The sequence below is a fragment of the Podarcis tiliguerta genome (genome assembly GCF_965153285.1).
Source record: "Podarcis tiliguerta genome assembly, chromosome: 12".
NCBI classification, from domain to species: Eukaryota; Metazoa; Chordata; class Lepidosauria; order Squamata; family Lacertidae; genus Podarcis; species Podarcis tiliguerta.
The window spans coordinates 55,708,987-55,719,512 of NC_139545.1; the positions used below are offsets into that span (position 1 = coordinate 55,708,987).

Consider the following 10,526-nt stretch of genomic DNA (forward strand, 5'->3'; position numbering starts at 1 on the left):
TCACAAAGGCTTGGACCAAATCTACGCTTCCAGGTGCCATAAGAAAGATGCAGAGATAGCGCAGGATAGTGCGCACCCCGGAAATGATGTCTTTCAGCTTCTGCCTTCTGGAAGAAGGTCCAGGGTTATAAAGACTAGGACTAGCCGCCTGAGAAACAGTTTCTACCCAAAGGCAATTCTGGCTTTAAACGCAGTATAAGCAGTCTCTATAGGAGTATATTGTATTTTAAAATTTCAGAGTTTTTAGGGGTTTTTGAGTGTCTTATGTAGATTTTTCATTGTTCTGTAATGGGACAATGACAAAGGTATCGTATCGGATAGTTGGCCTTGGTGAAGATTTGACCTTTTCATCCCCCCAAAGTTTTTGATTTGGGTTTCTACTGAAATGAGGCTGCTTTTTAAGGTTGTACTTTAATCTTGTTTTTAAGTTGTATTTTAATCAATTGTTTTTATACCTGCTGTTAGCCGCCCTGAGCCTGGTCTTGGCTGGGGAGTATAAATATTATATTATTGTTGTTGTTGTTGTTGTTATTGTTATTATTATGTGCTCTCTTTCTCTCTCCCCACGTTCCCTTCCTTGGCATCCTTCTCATCGCGGAAAACTTTCTCTTCTTCCAGGACGGCACCGTCATTGTGCACACCGTCCGCCGAGGCCAGTTCATGCAATCGTTAAGGCCTCCCTGCGAGAGCTCCTTGCCAGTGACTGTCTCCAACCTCACCATGGGGCACGAGGGGCAGGTCGTGGTGCAGACGACCGTGGAAGGGAGAGCCTCTCTGAAGGTGAGCTGCGGGAGGCCTTGCTTGGGGTGGGCGAAGCAGGAGGGTCACCTTGGCGGATGAGAGAGACGAGTCCCGAGCGATTCTCAAACGGGTCTCTCTCTGCAGCGCAGGGACCTTTGTAGAAACAAACTGGGGGCTTGTAGAATCAGGATGGAAGGAGCCCACGGAGCCAAAATCTCATTCGGTGTCGGTTTTCATTGTAGCATTCCCAAAGCAAGTGGACTCTGATTAATAGAATACACACGAGGCTTGACCAGCAAGACTCTGGGAGGAGTGCGTATAATAATTCCCCCGTCCACCCCTTGGCCCAGGTCGTTTTATTCACAAAAGAACTTTTTGCACAGTGTTTGTAAGAACCAATCAGATTTCCTCTGAGCGTTTCAAAAAGCCCCACGTGGAACAAAGCCAGGTCAGAAGAAATCCTGTTAACTACAAAGACTACTTTGAGCATGCATACATCTCTGAGAGTAAATAAAACATGACTAGAGGAATGCATTCAGCAAAACCCCGGAGGTCATAAACAGGCAGAAAAGGAATGAAGGATGGCAAGGAAAGAGTATTTACAATCTCCTTGTGAACTCTCTTCCTGGCCCTTAAAGGTAAAGGGACCCTGACCATTAGGTCCAGTCTTGACCGACTCTGGGGTTGCGGCGCTCATCTCACTTTATTGGCTGAGGGAGCCGGCGTACAGCTTCCAGGTCATGTGGCCAGCAGGACTAAGCCGCTTCTGCCAAACCAGAGCAGGGCACGGCAACGCCGTTTACCTTCCCGCCAGAGATATTGATCTACTTGCACTTTGACGTGCTTTCGAACTGCTAGGTTGGCAGGAGCAGGGACCGAGCAACGGGAGCTCACCCCGTCGCAGGGATTCGAACCGCCGACCTTCTGATCGGCAAGTCCTAGGCTCTGTGGTTTAACCCACAGCGCCACCTGCGTCCTGGCCCTGAAGATCTTCCTAAAGATTAACAATATCAAAGTTACATACTATCTTTATAACCCAGGATGCCTGATGAACAACTGTCCTGTGTATTTAGAATACTTATACATGCCTGTCAGGCGTAGAGAAAGCAAATGGCAGAGATGGAGAGGTTTGTGGGATTCGGTCAGAAATTATTGTCAATGAATCAAACCCAGTCAACGCAGTGCTTTCATCGCTGACGCAATGGCTTGCTCCATATTTCATAATTCCTCATAGCAGTCCCACCTGACCCCCACACTCTGGATATTTGCACCCCTACATTTATTCATTTCGTATTTATTCAGAGCACTTGTCCAGCCAAGAAAAATCCCAGAGCAGTTTACGTACGGTCAAAACTAGATGGTCCTTAGCCGCAGGTTACACTCTTAAAAAGCTATGACACACAAGGAAAGAACATCAGGGAGGGAAGAGGAAAAGGATTGTTTTTCTGGGGGGTCTTCGCTGCTGCCGGGCATGAGTTTAGGCAAAGGCGAAGTGGAGCCACTGGCAGAAGCGGCGCAGGACTCATGGGTGCTTGTTGAGAGACCCATTTTGGGAGCCAGGGCCTTGCCCAGGCCTGGCGTCTTGCACAGTGGCCCTTTCTCACTTCCAACTTTGCACACGCGCCAAAGACCTCTGCTGGTGCGCTTTGCGAGGCATTGGCGGGGCCGCTTAAGGTTTCCGTTTGAAGGAGCGGCTCTTGCGAGAGCGTCCTTGGCTAAGCATCAAGCAGTTGGTCCCTTACCTTTCCCGCCCCGACCTGGCCACAGTGATCCATGCGACGGTCACCTCCAGGCTTGACTACTGTAATTCGCTCTACCCGGGGCTGCCCTTGAAGCTGACCCAGAAACTCCAGCGGGTGCAGAATGCTGCAGCAAGGCTCCTCACGGGGTCTCTGCCATGGGAGCATATTCACCCAGTGCTTTTCAAACTGCATTGGCTCCCGGTGGAGTACAGAGTCAGATTTAAGGTGCTGGTTTTGACCTTTAAAGCCCTTCACGGCCTAGGACCCTCGTACCTACGGGACCGCCTCTCCCGGTATGCCCCACAGAGAGCTCAAGGTCCATAAATAGCAACACCCTAGTGGTCCCGGGCCTCAAAGGAAGTTAGATTAGCTTCAACCAGAGCTAGGGCCTTTTCAACTCTGGCTCCTGCCTGGTGGAACGCTCTGCCTCATGAGACCAGGGCCCTGCAGGATCTGATTTCTTTCCGCAGGGCCTGTAAGACAGAGTTGTTCCGCCTGGCCTTTGGCTTGGAGCCAATTTGATTCCCTCCCTCTCTTTCTTTTTTCTTTTCCTTCTCCTCCTGCGAGGAGGCTACATTTTAATATTTTAATGTTTCAATGTTTTAATGTTGTATTATAATTTTGTTTTTAAGTTGTATTCATTCAACTTGCTTTTATCATTGCTTGTTAGCCACCCTGAGCCTGGCCTTGGCAGAGGAGGGCGGGGTATAAATAAAAATTATTATTATTATTATTAACCTCCACCTCTCATTTCTTGAAGGACAAGTTTGCCCTACACCTGTACTCAGTCAACGGCAAGCATCTCGTCTCCACCCCTCTGGACGAGCAGGTCACCGCTATGTGCGTCACGGAAGAGTTTGTCGTTCTGGGGACCGTTCAATGCTCTTTGCAGATCAGGGACCTGCAGAGGTAAAGGTTCACCCCTTGATGCTCGGCTCAGTTCCCCTTGTGTCGGAACAGACAGCATCTCACATGCCTCGCTCGGAACGCTAAGCAGTCCACATTAAGCAGCCTCTGAATCTTCACATCTGACAAGGGATGTGTCGGACTACAACTCCCATCATGCCTGACAGTTGACCGCGCTGGCCGGGGCTCATGGGGGTTGGAGTCCGGCAGCACATCTGGATCAGGCCAGTGGTCCATCCAATCCGGCGTCCTGTTCTGCAATAGCTAAGCGGATGCCCATTGCGGAAGCCACAAAGCACGACCTGAGCTCAGCTGTGGCCCTCTCCCCAGCCACTGTGATTAAAAGCACAATAAAACATCAAACATTAAAAGCTTCACTGAACAGGGCTGCCTTCAGATGTCTTCTAAAAGTCTGATAGTTGTTTATTTCCTTGACATCTGGTGGGAGGGCATTCCGCAGGGCAGGTGCCACCACTGAGAAGGCCCTCTGCCTGGTTCCCTGTAACCTCACTTCTCGCAGTGAGGGAACTGCCAGAAGGCCCTCGGAGCTGGACCTTGGTGTCCGGGCTGAACGATGAGGGTGGAGATGCTCCTTCGGGTATATGTTGCTCTTATATTTACATGAAAACCAATTAAATTATTTTTTTTAATTATAACGTACGGTCATACTGCACTAAGATTTCCCCACGCTTATTCCTGCCTTTATTATGCTTGTTATTTTGAGGGACGCGGGTGGCGCTGTGGGTTAAACCACAGGGCCTAGGACTTGCCGATCAGAAGGTCGGCGGTTCGAATCCCCGCGACGGGGTGAGCTCCCGTTGCTCGGTCCCTGCTCCTGCCAACCTAGCAGTTCGAAAGCACGTCAAAGTGCAAGTAGATAAATAGGTACCACTCCGGCGGGAAGATAAACAGCATTTCCGTGCGCTGTTTCTGGTTCGCCAGAAGCGGCTTAGTCCTGCTGGCCACATGACCCAGAAGCTGTACGCCGGCTCCCTCGGCCAGTAAAGCGAGATGAGCGCCGCAACTCGAGTCGGCCACGACTGGACCTATTGGTCCCTTTACAATCACCTTTACATATTTTAGATTTTAAGTGCCTCGGCACCTAACGCAGTCGCCCCCCTCCTCTCCTTTCAGCCTCCAAGCTGCTGTCGCCCCTTTGGCAATGAAGGTCCCCATCCACAGCGTCTCAGTGACTAAGGAGAAGAGCCACATTCTCGTGGGCTTGGAGGATGGGAAGCTGATTGTGGTCGGAGCAGGGCAGCCTCTGGAGGTAAGTGAGTGACAGCTGTCCTTCAGCTCAACTCTTCCTAGTGTTATATGCTTCTTTTCTCTTATGGGGTATCCCAGAGCCTGTATGGCAGGGGTCAGCAACCTAAGGCCCATGGGCCACAAGCGGCCCATGTTGTTGTTTAGTCCTTTAGTCGGGTCCGACTCTTCGTGACCCCATGGACCAGAGCACGCCAGCACTCCTGTCTTCCACTGCCTCCCGCAGTTTGGTCAAACTCATGCTGGTAGCTTCGAGAACACTGTCCCGCCATCTCGTCCTCTGTCATCCCCTTCTCCTTGTGCCCTCCATCTTTCCCAACATCAGGGTCTTTTCCAGGGAGTCTTCTCATGAGGTGGCCAAAGTATTGGAGCCTCAGCTTCACAATCTGTCCTTCCAGGGAGCACTCACGGCTGATTTCCTTCAGAATGGAGAGGTTTGATCTTCTTGCAGTCCATGGGACTCTCAAGAGTCTCCTCCAGCACCAGAATTCAAAAGCATCCATTCTCCGGCAATCAGCCTTCTTTATGGTCCAGCTCTCACTTCCATACATCACTACTGGCAAAACCATAGCTTTAAGTATACGGACCTTTGTTGGCAAGGTGATGTCTCTGCTTTTTAAGATGCTGTCTAGGTTTGTCATTGCTTTTCTCCCAAGAGGCAGGCGTCTTTTAATTTCATGACTGCTGTCGCCATCTGCAGTGATCATGGAGCGGCCCCACGGGGGTCGTTTAACCAGCCCATGGACCCCCACCGCCTGCTTAGTCGATTCCCACGCACCATACTAAACCGGCACAGAGCAGAGCGGTGACCGCCTTCTGTGACGCTGGCCAGCTTCCCATTGGCTGCAAAAAGCTCCTGCAGCCAATAGGAAGCTGTGCACGCCTCTTCCGTGCCGGAAGGAGTGCTGGAAATGGCGTTTGTTTGTGTGTGCGCACACACACACACACACTCCGGCCCACCACAGTTTTTACGGAACCGTGAACTGGCCCAAGCCACACAAAACACAGCTTGGCTGACCCCTGCTGTATGGAGTCCTTAAGTGGGTTCCCTATTGCTGGAGAAAATAACAGAGGCCAACCAGAGTACAGTGGTACCTCGGGTTAAGTACTTAATTCATTCTGGAGGTCTGTTCTTAACCTGAGGTACCACTGTAGCTAATGGGCGCGCAATTTCTGTTCTCATCTTGAAGCAAAGGTCTTAACCCGAGGTAATATTTCTGGGTTAGGAGAGTCTGTAACCTGAAGTGTATGTAACTCGAGGTACCACTGTATACAGTGGTGCCTCACAAGACGAAATTAATTCGTTCTGCAAGTTTTTTCGTCTTGTGAATTTTTTCGTCTTGCGAAGCACCAATGTGTATTGACGGTTTCCCATAGGAATGCATTGGCGGTTTTTTTTAAAAAGGCGCAAGACGTTTTCGTCTTGCGAAGCAAGCCCATAGGGAAATCCGTCTTGTGAAACAACTCAGAAAACGAAAAACTCTTTCGTCTTGCGAGTTTTTCGTCTTGAGAGGCATTCGTCTTGCGAGGTACCACTGTATTGAGAAACAAAGCAGCTAGTAAGCCTGATCTTTATTGATCTGTTGCAACAGGGTCCTCACTCACCACACGCAGGAGGGAGGAAGAACCCTGATCAATGGCGCGCAAGCCGTTATGTAGACTTTAGAAATTGCCCACCCTGTAGCCTATGGGCAGGCAAACTAAGGCCCGGGGGCCGGATCTGGCCCAATTGCCTTCTAAATCCACGCACGTTCCGGGAATCAGCGTGTTTTTACATGAGCAGAATGTGCCCTTTTATTTAAAATGCATCTCTGGGTTATTTGTGGGGCCTGCAAGGTGTTTTCACATGAGTAGAATGTGTCCTTTTATTTAAAATGCATCTCTAGGTTATTTGTGGGGCCTGCCTGGTTACAGATGCTTCAGGTTACAGACTCCGCTAACCCAGAAATAGTACCTTGGGTTAAGAACTTTGCTTCAGGATGAGAACAGAAATCATGCGGCGGCAGCAGCAGTGGGAGGCCCCATTCGCTAAAGTGGTACCTCAGGTTAAGAACAGTTTCAGGTTAAGAACAGACCTCCAGAAACGAATTAAGTTCTTAACTCGAGGTACCACTGTACATACATCACAGAAGGAGGTCTACAGCAGAAATCTTGCCTGCCAGGTTACCTGATAATGGTCACTGATTGCATTACCTGGGCATCCTGGCCATTCTTTTGTGATGGTAAATACTCAGTTCCTGAATCCAGATAACAGGCTCACCCTGTTCATACACAAATATAGACAGGATTTGTAAGCAAAAAAGACTAGGAGGGGGTGCCTTTCCCATTTCCTTCCTCAGCGCAGAAAAATATTTGAGGTCCTTTTGGGAGAGTCAAAATGGCTTCCGGATTGCTCCCCTGTGCTTTTTCAGACTCATAGAATCATAGAATCATAGAGTTGGAAGAGACCACAAGGGCCATTGAGTCCAACCCCCTGCCAAGCAGGAAACACCATCAGAGCACTCCTGACATATGGTTGTCAAGCCTCTGCTTAAAGACCTCCAAAGAAGGAGACTCCACCACACTCCTTGGCAGCAAATTCCACTGTCGAACAGCTCTTACTGTCAGGAAGTTCTTCCTAATGTTTAGGTGGAATCTTCTTTCTTGTAGTTTGCATCCATTGCTCCGTGTCCACTTCTCTGGAGCAGCAGAAAACAACCTTTCTCCCTCCTCTATGTGACATCCTTTTATATATTTGAACATGGCTATCATATCACCCCTTAACCTCCTCTTCTCCAGGCTAAACATGCCCAGCTCCCTTAGCCGTTCCTCATAAGGCATCGTTTCCAGGCCTTTGACCATTTTGGTTGCCCTCCTCTGGACACGTTCCAGTTTGTCAGTGTCCTCGTGGTTTATATACCTATGTATGTGTTTGCCTTGTACATTTATGAACGTTTAATTTATATTTGAAACCTTAGGACTCTGATAACACTAATAATAATAATAATAATAATAATAATAATAATAATAATTCCCCACTTCCCGGTCTGCCTTCTGCCTGCAGGTGAAGTCTGGGCAGTTCCACAGGCGGCTATGGCGTTCAACGCGGCGCATCTCCCAGGTGTCGTCCGGGGAGACAGAATACAACCCCGCGGAGTCCAAGTAAGCAGTTCGGGTCGGCTTTCACCTGTAGCCTCGCAGCCACGGCGGGACACGGTATCTGCCCGCCCTCACCCGCTTTGGGGGCGTCTTCCGCTGCCCGGAGGCCTCTTTGCATTGTCCCCGGAGCGTCGCGATCCGCAGAGTTCCCCTGCGTGGAAGAAGAAGAAGGAGGAAAGCAAACTTCCTCAGGGACACCCCTGCACGTCGGAGGTCTCTTTAACACACCTGGAGCAGCCTTCCGAGGGCGGCGCTCACAGAACAATCGCGGGGAAAGGGGCTTCCTAGAGCCCATCCGGCTGCTCCTCGTTTCCCCGACCGAAGCACTCGATTCCTGCGGCGCTTGAAGGGGCAGTTGTGTGACACGGTTGTCACAACGGGAAAAGAGACAGAGGACTGGAATTGGGGGTGGTTGGGAGAGTACCTTATCCGCCTCCCCCCCCGATCCTTGGCGGTTTGGGGGGGACAGAAACGCAATAGACGCACCGGCCTCAAGACTGCTGTCTGGTCTTTGTCCGATGGCCTTAAAAGGACCCGTTTTCGTTGCACTACGTCGAGAAACTTGCACCGGTCCCGAAGACGGCTGCTTCTTCCTCGCCCAGGCGGGAGTTCTGTCCTCTTGCTCTCAAGAAAGCAGCAATGGCCGGCAAATAACTCTGGCGGAGCAGCAAACCCGCAAAGCATTAAGCCAGGGGTCCTCAGCACGTCCTACCCCGACCCCCTAAACCAGGCATCCCCAAACTCAGCCCTCTAGCTGTTTGGGGACTACAACTCCCATCATCCCTAGCTAACAGGACCAGCGGTCAGGGATGATGGGATTTGTAGTCCCAAAACAGCTGGAGGGCCGAGTTTGGGGGTGCCTGCCCTAAACCTACCCTCTGGTTTGAAAAAGGGAAGGAGGAGGCGAGGGGGGCCCTCCCCAAAGCCCCACTCCCTCTGGAAACTGGATGGCTTGGTACCGGTGACCCCAAGTTGAGGGGGTCGTATTGGTGGAATGGGGGTGGGCAAGGAGCAGAGCAACAAGATGTCTGTAATCTTACCGCACACGGCTGGCTTAGGGTCCCGCAAGTGTCTTCACCAGCAATAAAACCCTGCCATTTGGTAAACCTCTGTGTCTTCACCCCAACTTTTTACCCAGCAAGCCTTAGTTTCCGGCGGCCTCTGCTAAGCATAATCAGAAGACATCCCTGCAATCTTCTGGTCCCACAGAGGTCAGATTCCTGGCCTTCTACCCCTCCAGCTGACCCACTGCTTGCGACCTCTTGCTCTCCCCCCCCTTGGAACAAGCCCAGCGCTCCTCTCTTAAGGGGGCCACGCTCCCTTTACCGTCACCGGTCAAACATTGAAAAGCCTTCGAAGGAGCTGGCTGAGGTCTGCCGGTGACTCTGACCAGCACCCTAAGGTGCTTTCTCTTATAAGCACCAAACCTGCTCAGTGTTGAAGGTTGGTTTTTACTTTTACAGCTACCTTTGTATCAACCCTCAAGGTGAATCATCAAGGGCTTTTGTTTTTGTACCAGTTTGAAAGGTGTGTGGTTTAGGCACCGCTCCCCAACTCTCCCCTTAACCAGTCGCAGCAAATTTTGAGACCTTGGTGCTTTTTATTCTATTCACCAACCCCTAGATATCGGTCTGGGCTTCAGTTCCTTATCTTGGCGGACTGGGGCAGTGGATAGGAGGAGAAAAAACAGGTTTGGGTTTAACTCTAAAATCGGCGACTTGCCCTGTGTTAGCAGGAAGCCTCCCGTCAGCATCACACAAGCATAAAAAGCCAGTCCGGTTGGCACCAGGTATTTTGGCTCGCAGCTCCCATCAGGCCCAGCCAGGCCTGTCAACCCAAAACATTTGGAGGGGGGCACCAGGTTGGTGGAAGCTGATGTCACCAGCAACAAGTTCCCCTTGGGGTCCAGCTTTTAGAAAACAACAACAGGACTTTGGCCGGGTGAGAACCTTGGGAGAATAACCCGTTTGCTGCAAATTCTGCCTTCCCAGAGGAAGCAAGGAGTAGGGTGGGTTCAGGGGAGTCGTTGTGGGCCGCAGAGTTGGAAGGGGGGACCTCAAGGATCATGCAGTCCACCCCCCTGGTGATTCAGCACCAGAAAAAAACAACAACGCCGGCCTTTCGCCTTAGTGGGCAGCACTGCCACACTTCTGCGATTGCCCCTGTTTTGAAAAACTAGTTGCCAGTCCTGCAGAAGTCTAGCAAAAGCACTAAGTGTAGGAGGGCAGACCTGACGACTTGGCCCCACCTCATTGGGGTTCTCTGCATTTGCAGAAAGTCGGGAGAGGAAACCCGAGCCCCAAATTTCCCATCTCTGCGCAGCTGCGCCGCTTCTTGGCACACCGTGGTGCAGATAACAATCCACCACGACTCTCCCGCGCACCGTAGATCCTCTGTTCTGTTAGAAGGTTCTCAATGGGGAAACAAGTCCATCTTTCTCTTTGCCCCCTTGAGCAACTGCGTTGTGCTTTTTGCTGCGGAGAGTCGCATGTTTCCTTCCCACTGGCCGTTACGACAGGGGCGGGGGAAAATGGCTGCGGTTGGCTGGACTGGCGGCCCCTTCTCCGCAGACTCCATTGTCTGTCGCCTTCCTACCAGCGCCGTGGGGAAAGGAGAAAGATGGCAGAATGCGGGCACCGTTGGGGCTCCTTCTGGCAGGGTGAATATTCCAGGTGAGGAATAGCAGAGTCTTGCAGATTTCTCCGCCTACGACCGGCCAATTTGCCTTGTCCC

General features: G+C 51.1%; 1 protein-coding gene across 5 annotated transcripts in view; it reads left to right on the forward strand.

Annotated features, from left to right (window-relative positions):
• Positions 1-9,873, forward strand: part of NBEAL2 (neurobeachin like 2) — a 209,981-nt gene extending 200,108 nt beyond the window's left edge. For all 5 annotated transcript variants that reach the window (XM_083405874.1, XM_083405875.1, XM_083405877.1 and 2 more), the window contains 4 exons: positions 619-780; positions 3,244-3,392; positions 4,524-4,659; positions 7,699-9,873. In XM_083405874.1, coding sequence (XP_083262000.1) covers positions 619-780; positions 3,244-3,392; positions 4,524-4,659; positions 7,699-7,800 — 549 coding nt within the window. In that variant the 3' untranslated portion in view covers positions 7,801-9,873. The remainder of the gene's footprint in view (positions 1-618; positions 781-3,243; positions 3,393-4,523; positions 4,660-7,698) is intronic.
• Positions 9,874-10,526: the final 653 nt, after the last annotated feature.